Below are 17,024 nucleotides of genomic sequence, written 5' to 3'. Positions count from 1 at the left end.
TAATGCAATGTTCTTCTATTCGTCATCCGCCATGTTTGTTATATATCGATCAGTCTCTAGTCTCATACAGGTGCAAAACAACATTGGGTCAAGGCATGCCAAACATGACAGTCTTCAACTACTCCTTCGCACCACTCTTCAACAGCTGCACTCGGTATTTCCAGTATCCTTCTCGTACAGGATCCCACTTCTCACCCAATCGTCGCAGGCACAGCTCAGCTTTCTCCTTGTCGCCCTCTTCATCGTAGAGCTTGGCCAAGAAGTCAAGTGCATGAGAGCTGCGTACCTCCTCTGCATCCTCACCTAGTGCACTGACGAAGCCCTCAGCGTACTCCTTGAGCGAGGACAGGGGACGAGCACCCTTGGATAGAACGGCAAAGAGATAGTTCCATGGAGATTGGTTTTGAGGCGCAAGATTGATCTTTTCTTTGCAGTAGTTGATCTCACGATCGAGCGTCTCTGCTGGGATACGAGGATCTGCATCAAGAGGACCAGATCCACGTGTGGAGGCGGTTGGGTCTGAAAAGACGAAATAGAAACGGTGCGACCAGGCTGAGTTGTTTCGCACATCCTCTTCAATGTGGTTCTGGGTAGACAGAAGCTCGCCCATGGTCCACATAAACAACTTAGAGACGAGATACTGACGGTACGACCACACATGGTAGTTCTTGGCATCCTCTTCCAACATGCGAGTAATAAACTGAGTCTCAGAACGAGCAAGCTTTCGAACCGTCTGATCATCCTCCTCAATAAGAGGATAATAGTAGTCCATGAGGAGCTGACGATGGTTCCAGATTTGGTAGTTCTTGAGGTTAGCCAGTGCAACCTCGTTCAACCACTTGATCTCATCAGGGATGCTGAGCTTGAGGACGGAAATAATCTTGAAACGGAACAACCAGACGGTGTAATGCGCTGGGTTCATGGAAATTACGTGCTCGGTCAGACGCAGACTTCGGGGTGAGCACTCGTCCGCGGCCATGACGGCGCGGAGGTAGGAGACGGCTAAGATGCTTTTCAGTCAGTCACTCCTTTAGATTTGGGCTGCGGAGGACGTACCCTCAGCGTAGTCGTCCGGGTAGGCAATCTGCGCGAGGGCGCCTTCGGGCTCGTTCTGTGGAATGGGGATCACATCGTCCCACTCAGGATCCTTAGCCAGAGTACCCGTGATCTCGCCGTACAATTCCCTCTTGAGCGCAGCCATTGCTTTTCTCCTCGTCTTTTCAGCGGTGATATCCTCGTCGGTTATGTCGTGCTTCAGCTCTCGTTTTCTGAGGAACTGGCGGTGCTGGATCTGCAGCGACGTGAGTTTGCTGTGCTTGAGAGTGCGTTGCTCAAACTCGGCGGGCGAGTATGATCCGATATCTCTGCCGGTACGGTCTGTTCCCCAGGCGTGATCGCGGGGGAGTCTGCGGATGGGAAGACCCTCTTTTGTGACAAACTTCCAGAACTCGCGCTCTGTCTTGTTGGAGAAGGGCACGCGACGGTTGACGGCGGGATGGATAAGGTGCACGTGTGCGTATGTCTTCTTCTCGGCGGGCGTCAGAGACGATAGACCGACTTGCTGACGGCGTTTCTCGACGGGGTTGGTTTGGAAGAAGCGCTGTTCTGAGCGCTGGGCGATGGTGTCTGGGGGAGATTCTGGAGCAGCTGTGGAAAGAGTTAGAGGGATAGAGGTAGATATAGTCCCGAGTTACTTACCTGGGGGCTCGACCTTGGGGACGACTTTTGTCTTGGGTGGCATTGTCGAGAGTTGGAGAGAGCTCGTGGTGATGGATGGTGGGGTTTGTCACTTGGTACATTTTTGCTCTATGGAGATGGTTGCAGGGGATGTTACCCCGCCAAAATGAAGCTATTGTTCTCGAAGCCATAGCAAAGAACAATAGAAGCACGTTTCGAGGCAAACAAATGGGGTGTCATTAAAATCAAGTTGCTTTCTAGTCTAAAGCTGAAAGAACACTGAATGAAAGTCGTGATCATCCGAGCGTTCTATTGTGATATGTATGCGCCATAAAATCCTCCATTCCGAATGTGTTTTGATGATTAGGAGAAGCCTTTCGTCTTTGTCGACGATGTCTGGGCCGTCGGTCTTCTCTGTCTGCCTCCGGGGAATAACTTGCACCCTATGCCTTCTTGACGCGGGGCTGCTTAGCAGAGTTGGCCTTGTTGGTATTCTCCATAAGAGCACTTCTAGCCTTTCCAAAGGTCATCTCAAAGGCCTTTGCTGTTGTGGTTGTCGGTATCTCCTCATTTATTGCCCATCCCTACAGGGCGCGAAAGTTTTGAGACATGATCAACCACTTCTTGATGCCTCTGGGAGGAAGCTTCGTCATAGCCTCCCAGTTAGGCACGAGGACGAACGTCTCGTTGAACATTTTTTGTGGCGCCTCTTGGCCCTTTCCGTACTGCACTCTTCCCATGACGGTGACGAGGATGCTCATTTTCTCTCCGTTCTTCTCTCTCTTTGCGTTGTCGTAGATGTTCTCGGGAGCGCCCATTGTGAACATCGGGTTGAGAACATGGGCATCGAGGGACTCGATATCGTACTTCACGTCCTTGCCTTGGACTTCGAGCAGCTTGGAGTAGTCGGCGGGTGTAGGAAGGACGGCACCATTGATGGAAATGTCTGCAGACACGGGGTATCGCGATGACGAGTTGATATAGAAAGGAAGAAGGTCTTGGTGTCGGTTCACGGCTTCGTAGTAGTATGTGGTAAAGTTCTCAGCCGCTGCAAGTTTGTTAGCTATGCAAGCAAGTTTTCGCGATGGTAGGACGATTTACCTTTACTCGAGGCTGTCACCTCGTTTGTGATGTTTGGGGTCGGCATATTGGTACTGGAATATGTGTTTGTAAATGCAGGATGAATCGGAATCGATGAAAGGTGGAGGATGAGAAGTGTATCAGGATTAGAGAGTTTGGCGCAATGTGATTCACTGTAGACCAAGTTTCGAGGATGCCTGCCTGCGATGATGAAAAATGGACAGTTATCGGAGAAACCAATGCGCACGGTGCATTTTTCCGGGGCATCTCGAACTTAACTGCAGGTAACGCCATCTCCGCTTGTCAAACGACAGCTCTTAGAAGCTTAAAATTGTCATGAGGGCATTCAATCTTCAATCAATACAAGGATTGCGACAAGTACAGTCGAGATTATCTCGTCAGTCTTGTTTGATTCGACCAGGATGTCGAATCTTGCAAACGCCGACTTCGCGATGGAGCAGCTCAAAGAGCTCTGACGAGAAGCCATATTATGTGACTACGCCTATTTTCTATGTCAATGCCGGTGAGTTTTATGTCCTCGTAGCTTGTGCTTTGCTAATTGATCGTAGCTCCTCATATTGGCCATCTTTATACCATGGTCTTGACCGATGTTCTTAAACGATGGCAAGTGATCAATGGCAAGGAAGCATACCTATGTACAGGAACAGACGAACATGGCATGAAAATCCAACAAGCAGCTTCAAGGGAGGGAATTTCACCCAAAGAATTGTGTGACAACAATTCAGAGAAATTCAGGAGTCTTGCTGAAGCTGCCAATATTTCTCACGACTTCTTTATCCGAACAACTGATCAGGACCATAAAGACGTTGTTCAGCAATTCTGGCTTCTCCTCAAGGCTCGTGCTCCTGAGGGATTGGGCTTGTACAAGGGAAAGCATGAGGGCTGGTACTGTGTTAGTGATGAATGCTTCTATCCCGAAGATCTCGTTGAGCCTAGTGTTGTGCCGCAAACTGGTCGCAAGATCATGGCCAGCACTGAGACAGGAAATGAAGTCGAATGGATTTCTGAACAAACGTGGTTCTTCCCTCTATCCAAGTACAAGGAGAAGCTACTTAAGTTTTACGACGAGAACCCCGATTGGATTCAACCAGCTCATCGCATGAACGAAGTACGAAACTGGGTTGAGAACAAACTTGAGGATCTTTCAGTTACTCGCCCAACAGCAAGATTGAACTGGGGAATCAGGGATCCTGAAGACCCAACCAGCACTATCTACGTTTGGGTGGATGCTCTTGTCAATTACCTCACCAAAGCTGGATACGGCTCTAAGTGGCAGGTAGACGATGCTGATATGGGTCCTTGGCCAGCAGATGTCCATGTCGTCGGCAAAGACATTATTCGATTCCACGCAGTATACTGGCCTGCCCTCCTCATGGCTGCTGGTATCCCTCTACCAAAGAAGATCCTCTGCCACAACCACTGGACTATGTCTAACCGCAAGATGTCCAAGTCGCTCGGAAACGTCGTTAACCCCTTCTCCGCCGTGCAAAAATGGGATCTTGACCCTCTACGATACTTCCTCATGCGAAACGGCAGTCTAAAGGGTGATATGAGCTATTCAAACGAGTCTATCATGGCCATCTATGAGAAGGAGCTTCAGGCCAATATTGGAAACTTGTTTAACCGCATTTCTCGCAACAAGAACTCTGCATGGTCAACCAAGAGCTCTGTTGAAGCTGCTCGGAATGGCAAATTCGAAAACCTTGAGAGCACTGTGCTTCAAGGGACCGACCCCGATTTTATGAGTCTCGAATCAGCGTTGGAAAGCGCACCAGAGACCATCCGACGTGATATGGACGAGATTAACTTGAGTAACGCGCTACGGGGTATCTTTGAGCTTCTTAGAGAGGTAACTTATGCCCATCTTGCTTAACGTACAAGCTGCTAACTTTCTTAGGCAAACCGCCTCCTTTCTGATACCGAGCCTTGGAAGATGGCCAAAGATCAAGATCCCAACGCTAGAACTCGTATTGACTGGGTTATCTTCCGATGCGCTGAAGCTGTTCGAATTGCTGGCATTCTTCTGCAACCAATTATGCCTACCAAGGCTGAGAAGCTCCTGGACGGTCTAGGCGTCAAGGCAGAGCGACGTACCATCGAATTCGCCCGCAAGGATGCTGATCTTGAATATGGCACGTCACCTCTACCAACAAAGGACGCCCGACCCGACGCTTTCGCGACCCTTTTCCCTCCTGTTGCAGCCGTTGAAGAACCTACTACCCCAATCAAAGCACCAAAGGTCAAGACCAAGAATCGATTAGGTAAAGTGGTGGGTGCCTTGGTTCAAGAGGCTAAACAAGTAATTGAAGAGGAGTCTGGAGAAAAGAAATGAGTGATGAGAGCTGTAAAATATGTACAATAGTGTAAATCAGATTTATTCATATTTGCTGTATGTGGTTGTTAAACCTTTTTGTGCCCCATCCAAGTCATTTTTCACCAATGGTGGGTGTGAGAATGTTGAACTCACAACTCACACCAACCAACTTCAAAATGAAGATCAACCAGAATACAGGTCAATACCATATCCTACTATAAATCTGGTTAAAGTACTTATAAATAATAGCTATTTCGACAAGCAAGGCCTTGCTCGTCCCATACGAGGCACACCATGTGCGACAATACCACGCATGGATGCAAGATCCAGTAAGCTCTCACACTATCTGCATCTCATCTCAACTCACATGTCGTAGGATATCCAAGAAGCTACAGCTTCAGAACCCATGACTTTAGAGGAAGAATATGAGAACCAACAATCATGGCGCACATCATCCGATAAACTCACCTTTATCGTCTGCGCACCCGTCACACAAGCACCTATCAAAGCTGGCACAGCAGACGCAGACGCCCTGATGCGCGGCGATATCAACTTCTTTCTCTACCCATTCGAAAGTGACGACGATGATGAATCGACAGATATTCAAGGCTGGGTCACTGGCGAAGTAGACGTCATGATCGCCTCACCTTCGCATCGCGGACAGGGTCTTGGTCGAGCAGCAGTTTGCGCACTGCTTGTGTACATCCGAAAGCACATCGATGGGATACTTGCGGAGTATGGAGCGAAGGAACTGAAGGGGTTGATGGTGAAGATCAAGGAAGGGAATAAGGGTAGTCGCGCTTTGTTTGAGAAGCTGGGTTTTGTGCAGAAGGGAGAGGTGAATTACTTTGGGGAGATTATGATGACGATTGAGTGGGAGGAGGTTTTGAAGAAGGATTGGTGGAAGGGGGCTGAGGAGGAGTTTACAGAAGTGAAGTATGAACTTGACAGCAAGTGAGGCAGAGACATTAAAGTAACATATCGAGAGAACAACTTTGAACTATTATTCGAACGAACACCATCAACTTCAACCAGCCCATATCATACAGGATTAATCCCTCTCTAAGTTCGCTGTCTGTCGTGTCGCCCTGTCGACAATAGCCAGAGCACCACGCAACTTCTCAATATCATGCTCGAGCTCCTTTCGTCTCCTAGCAGTGTTCTCATTCTCTCCGCCAACAATCCTCATCTCTTCCTCCGAAAGACCAAGAATACGGTTCGTGTTGAGGCCCCAAACTGGACCATCTTCAGCAGTGACGAATGACTGTATGACATGCATGTTGACGTTTCGAATGAAGGCGTCCAGAGAAATCTTGCCCAGTTAGTATTACTCGTAGAAGAGAAACATATCCTTACCTTATAATAGACCTTGAGTACATCGTGAACATCAATAACCATATTTTTCTGGAGACTAGGATGAATGGAGTTGAAGCAAAGAGCAAGATTGCTGTCCGGGCCTGTGTAAGAGTTGCTGAATGCTTCGAAGAATCGGAATCTTCTCCAGTTAAGGATTTCATCGCCAAATCGAGATCCAGTCGACTGTAACCTTGTGCACTTGGTCTCCATTTCACACTGAGACTTGCAACGGTCGTATGCTAGAGCCTCACATCGACGGAATGACGTTGCCAACAGAGCTCTAAGTTCTCTTGACATGAGCCCCGTATCTCCCTCGAGCGGACAGACAGCATCAAGTATAGAGCCTGTGCAACTGCTGACTGTTGTAGCAACGCGTCGGAGATGACACTCTGCAATAGCAGTCCACTTCTTGACTTGTTCTTGGTACATATCTGGATAAATATCTGGGTTGATGACCCCATCAAGCTGAGACACTTGGTATGTAGACAATCTTTCATTGATTGTTCTCATGAGATCGTCCGTGTCTCGAACTTCAGATAGACCAGGAAATGCTTTATTCAAGGATGCATCAACTGCTGTCTTGGGGGCCTTCCGAGCATAAGGAGGGACAGTTCGACCTTCGGCGCTGGCTTTTGCTTGAAGTGCCATACGCTCCTCGATTAGAGCCAAAGGGTCAACATCGATATCTTCAAAATGCCAAGTCCCGCCATGAGTTCGCATGAACTTGTCAAACTCTGCATTCAAACGGCTGACTTCTCTGCAGATTTCCATACTAGGATGAAGAAATCCAGGACGCTCGAGTGCGGTTTGTGCCTTCTCCTCATATTTTCGAACAGTTCCAACAACATACTGCTGTCTTGCGGCATGGCTAAGGCGAGGCTCTCCAAGCATGGCCTTCTCTTGTAGCCTTTCCTCAAGGTTGTGCTGGATTGTGGTGCGAAGTGTTGGGAAGCATTCTCGGATCTTTGAACTCAAGAGAGTTCCGAGATATGATTTGGCCGCTGATGACCCTAGGCGCCTTTGAGAGATAGAGTTCCAGGGAGTTTTACCAAATAGCTTCTTTTCTGCGGTGTTAAGATCGAAAGAGTCTGGATCCTTGTCTGCTCGGTTTCGAACAAGGAACCAGCCATCACGAAGGCTTCCGAGACTGTGAGTAGAGTTGCCGGTTGCAATTGATACAATCTTGATTGGCGTTAGCAAAGTGTGTACGACTAAGAGTGCACTGAGCTTACTCTCTTTGCTGCTTCGGGTTCATGTTGGACCATGTCACATTTCGTGAAAACGCCAACGAAGCGGTCCTGCTTGATAGGTTTCTTAGCTAGTCTCAGGATCTCCTGTCGATCAAAGTCCGTAGGGGCATCAACAACGCAGCTGAATGAGGTCAGGGCGAGTGTTCCAAAAGGAAGCAACAGCGTGACTCACATTACAATATTGTCTTCATTGTTCATATATTCCCTGACCATGCCTTCAACCTTGGCTTGATCTGTCTCATTGACGGTAGATGCATTCTGAAATGTGCCGGGAAGATCGAGAATGCTAAAGTAAGAGCGCTGCGGGCCAGACAACTCGACTTTGAGAACCTCTGCTACAAAGTTCTTTCTGTCATGCCCCATGCCCGTTCGGAGGCCCATGAATTCGGATGAAATCTATCAGTATTAGTTTAAGCGACAAGTTGTGGTTGAAAAAAGCATTACCTCTTCAATAACCTTGGCAAACTTCTCTTTCGTAAGGATCTTGCCACTACATTCGTAGTTCTTGATGTTATCAGAAGCAGGGTCCAGGCCAGGGACGTCGACTTCAGCAGGATCAATTGTGATGCGAAAAGAATCATCGCTGTCTGGCTCTGTACGTCGAGATACAATACGAGTAGGAAATCGAGTGCAACATCCGCTGTCAACGGGGAACGGGATACCGGTCAAGCTCTGTAGAAGAGACGACTTTCCAGAAGATTGGCCTCCAACAATGATGAGCTATCATTTGTTAGTATATCACCTTTTCGCACATTTGATTGTATATACCTGAGGAATGCTCAACTCTCCAGCCCCAAAAGACTGAAGGGCATCGATGGCATCGAAGAGTATTCGATTGTGCTGGCTATCGAATGGATCCTCTGGCATGATATCCTTCTGAGACTCGGTCTGAGTTGAACTCTTAGAATCATCCAGCTCGACAACGATACTGGGACGAGGTGACCGATTTGGTGTTGCAGTAGCATCATCAAATACATCTCCGACACCTGAGTCGGCAGGGGACTTTGATCGTATCTGATCGGAACTCTGCTTGTTAGGGCTAAGCCCATCAGCAGACTTGAAGGGGGTTTGAGGGGGAGTTTGAGGGAGCATCGTAGGAACGTCAACTGGGCCAGCCATGATGAATCAAGTCAAGGAGATGCTGTGGGAAAAATGAGAAAGGAAAAGTGAAATAAGGGTATCTGGATATCTGAAGAGAGAAATGGGTTGTTTCTCTCAACGTAACTTGATATCAGCCATTATATACCTCCCAAAACCGCTTGAACTTGGTATCGTAACTACTGCGCCATGTCATCTTTCAAACGATGAAGAAAGTATGCAGGTCTGCAATGCCATCACATCAATTTCCATGCAACTAGGCGCCAGTTGTTGTTCAACTCCACTTGAAGTCAAGGGATTATCGTGTCAAAGCGAGGATATCATCAGTCGAAGGTCCCCGTGAATCCTTCTCCGGTACAGCATATCTTGGCTCACGAGAAACACGGCTGAGTTTCTGGCCAACAACGGGGGCAGTGCAGATATCTGTGGGAAACCACCAGATACTGGGTGAAAGGTTGAAACAAGAATAGTTCACAGGCCATATAAAGTTCAGGTCGAGGCCATGTAGACCCAACTGGAAGTTTTGAAACATTGGGTTGTGATGCTATTGGGCACTGTTGTACGTATATGCTGTTGGTTGTTGCAACTCCTTCAGCTTTCTGCAGGGGTTGAGCGCAGAACTCTGAGCTGAACAACCAACGTGTAAATTGAAAGCGGTAATCCGTAGGATCAATTTATCTGATCACAATTGCGGCTGGGGTATCTCTGGCGATAAAATGCTGTAGGAATATGATATCCGGGCTCATGATGAAAAATGATTTGATCTCAGAGCACAGGTTGAGGTCATCAACTGGCCGGAGGAGGATCAACACAACCTACAACCAACAACGGCGGTTACACAATTGGGACTACCAATTGAATCTGACCAGGATATCTTTGATGGGCCTTCAATGAGACAGTGGTCAATCAATATCGCTGTTATCGAGTGCCCGCTGGCTTTCATGTCGTTGGACTCGACTCATCGTGGGACCTGGTTGTTCTCTCGTTAGCCATTGTACCGATGCTCTTCTAAAGAAAGCGAATCCTTATGATCCAGCCTTACTAGAATAACTTGCACATTCAACCACCTGCCGATAGATCTTGGCTAGTATGTGGAGCCAGCTGTGTACGACGAAGAGGCAACAGAAGCCAGTCACTGCGCGAAAGAAAGTGTCACAAGAGACTCGGGACTCAAGCATGCTTGAAAAACATCGATGTGAAAGGAGGATATATTTTAGTGAAGAAGAAATTGAGGGAGCGCTCGAATTGTTGGGTTCAGGGAAAGTGAATTGAGAAAGAGCAGTTGCTGTTTAACAGTCGAAATGACGACCTGGGAAAGTACCTGCTTCCAACCTTCCAATTATAAGAACACACAAAGAATACCTAATGCAGAATTTAAACCTATAAAACATGAACAAATTCAACAATGATTAAAGAAGTATAAAGATTATCGAGCATATGAGTTTGCATCTCGCAACATCTCGTCATACTACAGTAGGTGGGTAACAGAAGAAATGTTCTCTAAGGCTTAGGCTACAGAAATAAAGTAGCCTAAATGCTAGCCTAAGCTGGCATAAGGTGACCAGATTATTTCGTCTCTTATGCTTTCGGCGATCAATTCTTCTGACACCCTGCGGTACAGGTACAGGGTAGCTGCCCCACCGTGATGGCGGCGTCAATTCCGAGGTTGGTCCAAAATTTCGACATTCAACATCACCAACTCTACCGCCCGCAGCATCAACCCATCGGCCGCAGTCTCTCCAACGCTGCGTGCTAACGATCACAATGAACACAATGTTCTCATCAATTACGCGCCTCGCGCGCCCAGTCCTGACCAAGCCCCTCGCTCAATCACCCAGGTACGACTCTCGAAATACCTCTACAAACTATCTCTGACCTCATCAGGACATTCACAACTCTCGTTCCTCTCCGACCTTCCCTAACTCCCATGAACGGCGCCATCCGAAGAACCGTTCTCCCATCAAGCTTCACCCCCTCGACAGCTGCCTCGGCCGATATCGTTCCTTCAAGCGCCATCTCAGCACACCCCGCGATGGGAGACATGCAAATTCGCTGCGGACCCCGAAACACTATGAATGGACACACTAGACTTGTTCAGAAGCGCAGACATGGTTTCCTCGTCCGAAAGCGAAGCAAGACAGGAAGGAAGATTCTCCTCAGGAGGAAGATTAAGGGCCGAAGGCACATTGCCCAGTAGATGCCGAGACTGAGGGCAGGAGGGGTTGGATGACACGTCAATGAAGCCGCGGTGGCATGTGTACGATACGAGATGGGATAGAGAGAGGTGGTTTCTGGGGTCCAGATGTCTCTAAACCACCCTCGTGATACGAATTCTGTACAAAGACTACGAAAACAAAAGATCTTGCACCATGGTTCTTTTTCGCTGGACTTGCATTCAATGCTGAACTTGCATTGAAGCTGAAGTTTAAACAGGGATTCATCATGCAAAAGATTACGAGGAGACGTCATTGAAGCTGACAGTTTGGTGTCAGATAGTGGTCGACGTCGAGTTTGGAAGGAGGTTAAAAGTCAATTCGAAGCAGCTGACTTCGGAGGTATTCTCGAATGAGAAAGAGGGTTACTGTAGTTCCGATAGATCGAATGCAGTGCTAGTTGGTCTTGGTCCACCGGAACTAGTCAACACCATCAGGACGAGGGGGATAGTGCTAAACCCCGCAAAGTGACAATCACAGGCTTCTAGTCAGGGCAAGAAAAGGGCATTGAGTTCTGTGTGTTCCTCGGTTGGTTATTGCTGGTGTGACCACCTGCAGGTCTTGGGAGCGCCGATCATCAGGTACGCAGTAAGCGGGAGGAACTAGTGAGCGATTATCTTTAGGCGGATGAAGAGATGAAGATGAAGTGCCTGATGTGTATTGGAGCGCATTGTAGTCAGGTAGTATCCAAGATTAGTGTAACTGTTTTTTGAATCGATTATTGATGCCAAGTATATATTTTGTCAGTTTCAGGTGTAGTTCTGGTCAAGTGTTCAAAAGCAATACTAATCGAGGAGTTGATAGAATATTAGCCGCGTATACGAGGATCTAGTCCAGGAGTGTACTAATTATTTCAATCAGTAACTTCAGTCTCTTTTCAGTTGTCATTTCTTTTGTGACTGCCTGAGCGTGCATAAACTTGTTATCTTGTCTCTCAGTTCTCACGAGCAAAGGTGACGACAATGGTGTAATAAAATGCAGCTTACATCGGCCCGCACTGCATCAAAAAGACAAGATGGTGTGAAGAACGATAAGAACGGTAGGTGTCAAGAAATTGGATGTCTGACAGCTGAAACTTGATTGCTTCTGTGAATATTGTGATAATCTATTGAACCATGCGTTGTTCTAATATTATCGTCGTTATATTGAATCGTGGCAAATATAATAGACGATTAATAACATGTCAAAATAACCCTCAATGCATGTTGATGGGTTAGGTTAGTAGTCTCTATTCGGTATTCCCCAGATATCGGCACTTCGACTCCAGATTGTAGTTCCTAATCGAGTCGAATCACTCACAAAAACCTGTTTTCTTCAACTGCACCCCACCTAACAAAAAGTCCCTTCCCTTCTCTCTTACAACCCCTGACCATTTACAAAAGGCTCACGATGCGATAAATTAATAATGAATTACATTGTTACATACATAGCGGTCAAGGCTGCTGCAGGGTTCATATTCTAGGCATTGCATTTGTTGATCGAATGCAAGTGATAGATGTCGTGTTTGTGAAAGATGGTTGGTCAAAGCTGTTGGATATAGCTCCGGCGGTAAATCTCTTGGTCCATATTCCGTAGTATCTTCTATAATTGGTCGTTCCATCACAGTGACACTAGACTCAAAGTCTCAGACTATGGACCAACCACTCTCTTACGATTGACCAGAGTAAATCACCAGACTTGTCAAAATTTTCTCCTATTCAAATTCACCCAACTCGAGATAGAGCCCTACCGTCCCAACATTTTGAAAGCCCTGGCAATGCTCCTCCCAGGATGTAACAGAAGCTAAAGATGGACCCCTGCAACCCATCACGACCCTCACGTGGTCCGAGATCGTCGTTACCTGTATTGGAAGCTCACTCCGGGCCCAAGGGAAACGGACCAAGGAAAAATAGAGACACAGATCGATAGAAGAAAAAAAGAGACTATTCTTGCTGGGATCAGGGAAGCCAAGAATGCGGGGTGACTGGCCTCAACACACCAAGGGAAGCATTGTTACTGCCGGAGCGGTTCATTTCGTTTTTGGGTCATGGCGGTTATTAGACCGACTATACAGAGTATCGTTGCCAAGATGGGTGAAAGAGGTGGGCGGGTATTGTGATGAAAAGTGAAGCTACGGAAAAGATATATAAGCTGTCACATCCCTCGATATTGTTCATATAAGTCGGGATATCAGGGCCAGTTTCAGTATTCAGTATCCTTTCTGAGGGAGTTGCACCTTGTCACAGCTTGTCTATCACTTATACCCTTGATCCATACCCTTGCCTGTCAAGATGCATCTCCTGTCGCTCCTCTCCGTTGTCACCTTTGCTGTGGCCAGTCCTCTAAGCGTCGAGGACTACACCAAGGCCCTCGATGAAAGAGGTAACACTCTTCCTCCCTCTAACATATTATAGACTAACATCTCTAGCTGTTGCTGTCTCTAACGGCGACTTTGGCAACTTCAAGTTCTACATCCAGCACAGTGCTGCCTCATACTGCAACTCCAACGCCGCAGCTGGTGCAAAGATCACCTGTGGAAACAATGGCTGCCCAACAGTCCAGTCCAACGGTGCTACTATCGTGGCATCATTCACGTAAGTACCACCAGCACAATCCGATGACTTCAACTCACACATCTCAGTGGCTCCAAGACTGGCATCGGCGGCTACGTTTCGACCGACTCTTCACGAAAGGAAATCGTCCTCTCCGTTCGAGGAAGCATAAACATTCGAAACTGGCTCACCAACCTCGACTTTGGCCAGGAGGACTGCAGCTTGACCTCAGGCTGCGGTGTACACAGCGGTTTCCAGAATGCATGGAAAGAGATCTCTGCCGCAGCAACCGCTGCTGTCGCAAAGGCCCGCAAGGCGAACCCTTCATTCAAAGTCATTGCTACAGGTCACTCCCTAGGTGGTGCCGTCGCTACACTAGGCGCCGCAAACCTTCGAGTTGGTGGAACACCCGTTGACATCTACACCTACGGTTCACCACGAGTTGGAAACTCCCAGCTCGCTGGTTTCATCTCGAACCAAGCTGGTGGAGAGTTCCGCGTTACGAACGCCAAAGACCCTGTTCCCAGACTTCCCCCTCTGGTCTTTGGTTACCGACACACATCCCCCGAGTACTGGCTGTCTGGTGCTGGAGGTAACAAGGTTGACTACACCATCAATGACATCAAAGTCTGTGAGGGTGGTGCCAACCTCAAGTGCAACGGTGGAACCCTCGGATTGGATATCGATGCTCACCTGCACTACCTCCAGGAGACCGATGCTTGCTCTGGTAGCGGTATCTCTTGGAGAAGCAGAAGATACAGAAGTGCCAAGCGTGAGGGCATTGCTGAGAGGGCTGCTCCTATGAGCGATGCTGAGCTTGAGAAGAAGCTCAACAACTATGTCGAGATGGATAAGGAGTATGTCAAGAACAACGCCGCACGCTCGTCATAGTATGACATTTACGCAGTAATGATATACCATGAATAGTTTCATAATACAATAAACAAGTTAAAGCACAATAATTCATTGACTAGCTGAATGCATCGTGACCATACGCCATGCATTGGATATCCCTAACAGAAATACTCAGTTGTGTGTCACAAACTCCAAACTCCAAATGACCTCGCTTTTGGTACACGGAATTAATCATCAGATCCCTCAACGACCATACCCTGCGCGTTGGGGACGCCCACAAGAATCACACCACGGGGCACGCGGACACTCTTCACCTTCATGCATCCAAACACATTGACCGTGCGAATATTGGGACAAGCGCGGAAGATGGAGCCCAGAATGAAATCGGTCACCTCTTCACAGAAACTGATCTCCAGTTCTTTCAACGCAGGGTATCGAGCATCCTCGTTGAACACCTCTTCAAAGGCTTCACGTGAGATGTGACGGCATGCGTGAATGTTGAGATACTGAAGCTTATGACCGGAATGAGCCATCAACGCTTTGAAGCCCTCGCTGCAGAGACCGATGCTATCGGGGTTTTCTCGGGGCATTCTCGCATCAACCTGTCGACACTTTTGAAGGTCGATATAGTACAGTGGGGGATTGGCCCAGTTGTTGAACAACTCAGCGAACCCAAAATCAGTCATGGCCTCACTATCGGTGATGCGGAATTTGGTGAGGGATCGACAGTTGTCGTGAATGGCTCGCAATACTGCATCATCGATGCTAGGGACAATCTTTAGAGACAAAGTCTGAAGATTGGCGCCGATGCTCCGAATGACCTTGCAGTAAGCATCAGACCGAGTCTTGTTCTGGAGCTGAAGTCCGAGATGTTCCAAAGATGACAAATCTGCAATCGCCTTGACGCCATCGTTGGTGACCTTTTGGTTGTTCTCAATCTTGAGTCGCTTCAAGTTGGGACAGTGATCCTTCATCGTGGCAATAGTCTCGTCTCCAAAGTGGTTGTCGGTGTAGTATACTTGGATGCCCTTCAACGATTGACCCTTGGCTTGCATGAACTCGTGCCACTTGTCTTCGCTCAAAAGGTTCGCTCCATGAAGATAGAAAGTTTCCAGAGCAGTATCGCGAGTCAACAAATAGTCCATGACTTCGTCCTTGAACTGGATACCGCATCGAATCTTGAGGTGCTGGAGTTTTGGGGCGATTTGGAAGATCGACATGTAGTCATTATCCGTGAGCTTTGAGCCATCGTAGATTTGCACGTTCTCGGTGGTAGGTTGAACAAAGAGAGGCAGGGTTTCGGTCTTTAGCAGTCGTCGCTTGGAAAACATTCGTGCAATCTTGTCAATGAGATGATCGGGAAGATCTCCAAGACTGTCAGCCAGTTCAACATTCTTGGCAAGGGTCTGAACACAGAGAGTAGCCAAACTCTTGGTGCCGACATCACCGTCAAGGATTCGACTTTGGATCGCACGGCGTCTGCCAACACCACCTACAGCAGGCGCCTGCTTCTTGGGCTTCTTCTTCACTGCACCCTGTCGTTCCTTCGCAACCTCCCTTCCACATGGGGCACAGAGAAGTCCGCCATTTGGACCAGCTACCGAGTAAGGTGTGACGGTAAATCGTTTCTCGCAGATTTCGCAATTCTCCATTTGACCGGGCATGGGGCCAGCGTAGCCATCCATGTTCATAATCTCTCGGGCAAGATCGTCATCAGATTGGTCGTCGTTGTTCTTCTTGCGCCTCTTGAAAGCTTTGGTCTTCTTGATCTTTGCGAGCTCCTGCTTCTCCACCTCCCGCTTGCGTTTCGAAGCGGCTTCGTCTTCATTGCTATCTGGAGAGCCAGCAAGTGCAGCCCCAGCCGCAGAAGATTCGCCATTACCATTCACATCTTGCGCAGAATCTTGCGCAGCTTGTCGTCGGCGAGCATCTGCGGTCGAGCGAATTTGAGCGGCAGAGATGTTGTGTGACTAAACTTGGTCAGTATGGTCTTAGTTGAGCCACAAGAGTACTCACGGCCAGGAAATCAGTCAAAGCGGATTGACTAGTAAATGTTAGCATGTATGGATCATGTGCATATTCAAACTCACGGTCCATAAACAGCACGTCTGGCGGGCTGATTCTGGTTTCCATTCTGGCCATTCTGTGCATTCCCGTTCTGACCATTTTGATCTTGAGCCTGATTATTGCTCCTTGTTGATCTCGCCCTGTAGGTATGATAAGCTTATCGCCACTCAGAGTCATGACGTTGATGAAAGAAACATACATGGTTGTTAAAGATCGTGGTATGCACTTGAAAACGAGAGACTTGTGCAGGAAAATGATCCCCCAGATTTTGCGACCACGATAAGCCCCTAAAAAGTAACAGGGAAGAAAAACTCAAGCTTTAAAAGGAGACGGCGCAAACACAGAATTCATGCGAGTCGGGCAGGTGCAGTGGCGTTCCCGCTGCCGCCCCCCTCGCACGAGATTGACACCGTGTCACGTGATGCAATCGGCTTACAAACAGACATTTTAGGTGGTAAATCGAGGATCCAGGCACGATGCACCCCAATCAGATCGACAATTTAGGCCCCCTTGCCCCTGACACGTGCCTGCGCGTAGCGGGGTGTTCTTCCCCGACACTGTG

General features: G+C 48.0%; 7 protein-coding genes across 7 annotated transcripts; 3 read left to right on the top strand and 4 right to left on the bottom strand.

Moving 5' to 3' along the window:
• Positions 1–118: 118 nt before the first annotated feature.
• Positions 119–1,799, bottom strand: B0J16DRAFT_262359 (uncharacterized protein; the record flags this gene model as incomplete). The annotated part of the gene is made up of 3 exons (XM_046123303.1): positions 119–1,002; positions 1,057–1,647; positions 1,712–1,799. The coding sequence occupies 3 exons, from the start codon at positions 1,797–1,799 to the stop codon at positions 119–121; spliced, it is 1,563 nt and encodes a 520-aa protein (XP_045985851.1).
• A 90-nt stretch (positions 1,800–1,889) lies between these two features.
• Positions 1,890–2,956, bottom strand: B0J16DRAFT_368244 (uncharacterized protein). Its single transcript, XM_046130200.1, has 2 exons — positions 2,779–2,956; positions 1,890–2,725 (listed from the first exon to the last, which is right to left on the bottom strand). The coding sequence occupies exons 1-2, from the start codon at positions 2,822–2,824 to the stop codon at positions 2,262–2,264; spliced, it is 510 nt and encodes a 169-aa protein (XP_045985850.1). The 5' UTR covers positions 2,825–2,956; the 3' UTR covers positions 1,890–2,261.
• A 396-nt stretch (positions 2,957–3,352) lies between these two features.
• On the top strand, positions 3,353–6,050 carry B0J16DRAFT_264201 (tRNA synthetases class I (M)-domain-containing protein; the record flags this gene model as incomplete). Its single annotated transcript, XM_046123346.1, has 4 exons — positions 3,353–4,627; positions 4,676–5,091; positions 5,355–5,421; positions 5,469–6,050. 4 exons carry the CDS (start codon positions 3,353–3,355, stop codon positions 6,048–6,050), a joined length of 2,340 nt encoding a protein of 779 aa, XP_045985849.1.
• Positions 6,051–6,096: 46 nt separating this feature from the next.
• B0J16DRAFT_394073 (P-loop containing nucleoside triphosphate hydrolase protein) lies at positions 6,097–9,290 on the bottom strand. The gene is made up of 6 exons (XM_046132111.1): positions 8,467–9,290; positions 8,143–8,418; positions 7,871–8,094; positions 7,681–7,819; positions 6,449–7,630; positions 6,097–6,404 (listed from the first exon to the last, which is right to left on the bottom strand). Exons 1-6 carry the CDS (start codon positions 8,815–8,817, stop codon positions 6,144–6,146), a joined length of 2,433 nt encoding a protein of 810 aa, XP_045985848.1. The 5' UTR covers positions 8,818–9,290; the 3' UTR covers positions 6,097–6,143.
• Positions 9,291–10,560: 1,270 nt separating this feature from the next.
• B0J16DRAFT_379835 (uncharacterized protein) lies at positions 10,561–10,993 on the top strand (the record flags this gene model as incomplete). Its single annotated transcript, XM_046131026.1, has 2 exons — positions 10,561–10,634; positions 10,681–10,993. The coding sequence occupies 2 exons, from the start codon at positions 10,561–10,563 to the stop codon at positions 10,991–10,993; spliced, it is 387 nt and encodes a 128-aa protein (XP_045985847.1).
• A 2,286-nt stretch (positions 10,994–13,279) lies between these two features.
• Positions 13,280–14,431, top strand: B0J16DRAFT_315644 (Alpha/Beta hydrolase protein; the record flags this gene model as incomplete). Its single annotated transcript, XM_046125260.1, has 3 exons — positions 13,280–13,370; positions 13,417–13,582; positions 13,630–14,431. 3 exons carry the CDS (start codon positions 13,280–13,282, stop codon positions 14,429–14,431), a joined length of 1,059 nt encoding a protein of 352 aa, XP_045985846.1.
• Positions 14,432–14,496: 65 nt separating this feature from the next.
• On the bottom strand, positions 14,497–16,819 carry B0J16DRAFT_332000 (uncharacterized protein). The gene is made up of 4 exons (XM_046126665.1): positions 16,662–16,819; positions 16,486–16,602; positions 16,412–16,439; positions 14,497–16,365 (listed from the first exon to the last, which is right to left on the bottom strand). Coding segments are annotated over exons 1-4 (1,890 nt in total). The 5' UTR covers positions 16,664–16,819; the 3' UTR covers positions 14,497–14,622.
• Positions 16,820–17,024: the final 205 nt, after the last annotated feature.

This window comes from Fusarium flagelliforme (assembly GCF_020744385.1).
Source record: "Fusarium flagelliforme strain FIESC 12 MPI-CAGE-AA-0113 chromosome Unknown B0J16scaffold_2, whole genome shotgun sequence".
Classification (NCBI taxonomy): domain Eukaryota; kingdom Fungi; phylum Ascomycota; class Sordariomycetes; order Hypocreales; family Nectriaceae; genus Fusarium; species Fusarium flagelliforme.
This window is presented reverse-complemented; position numbering and strand designations above follow the sequence as displayed.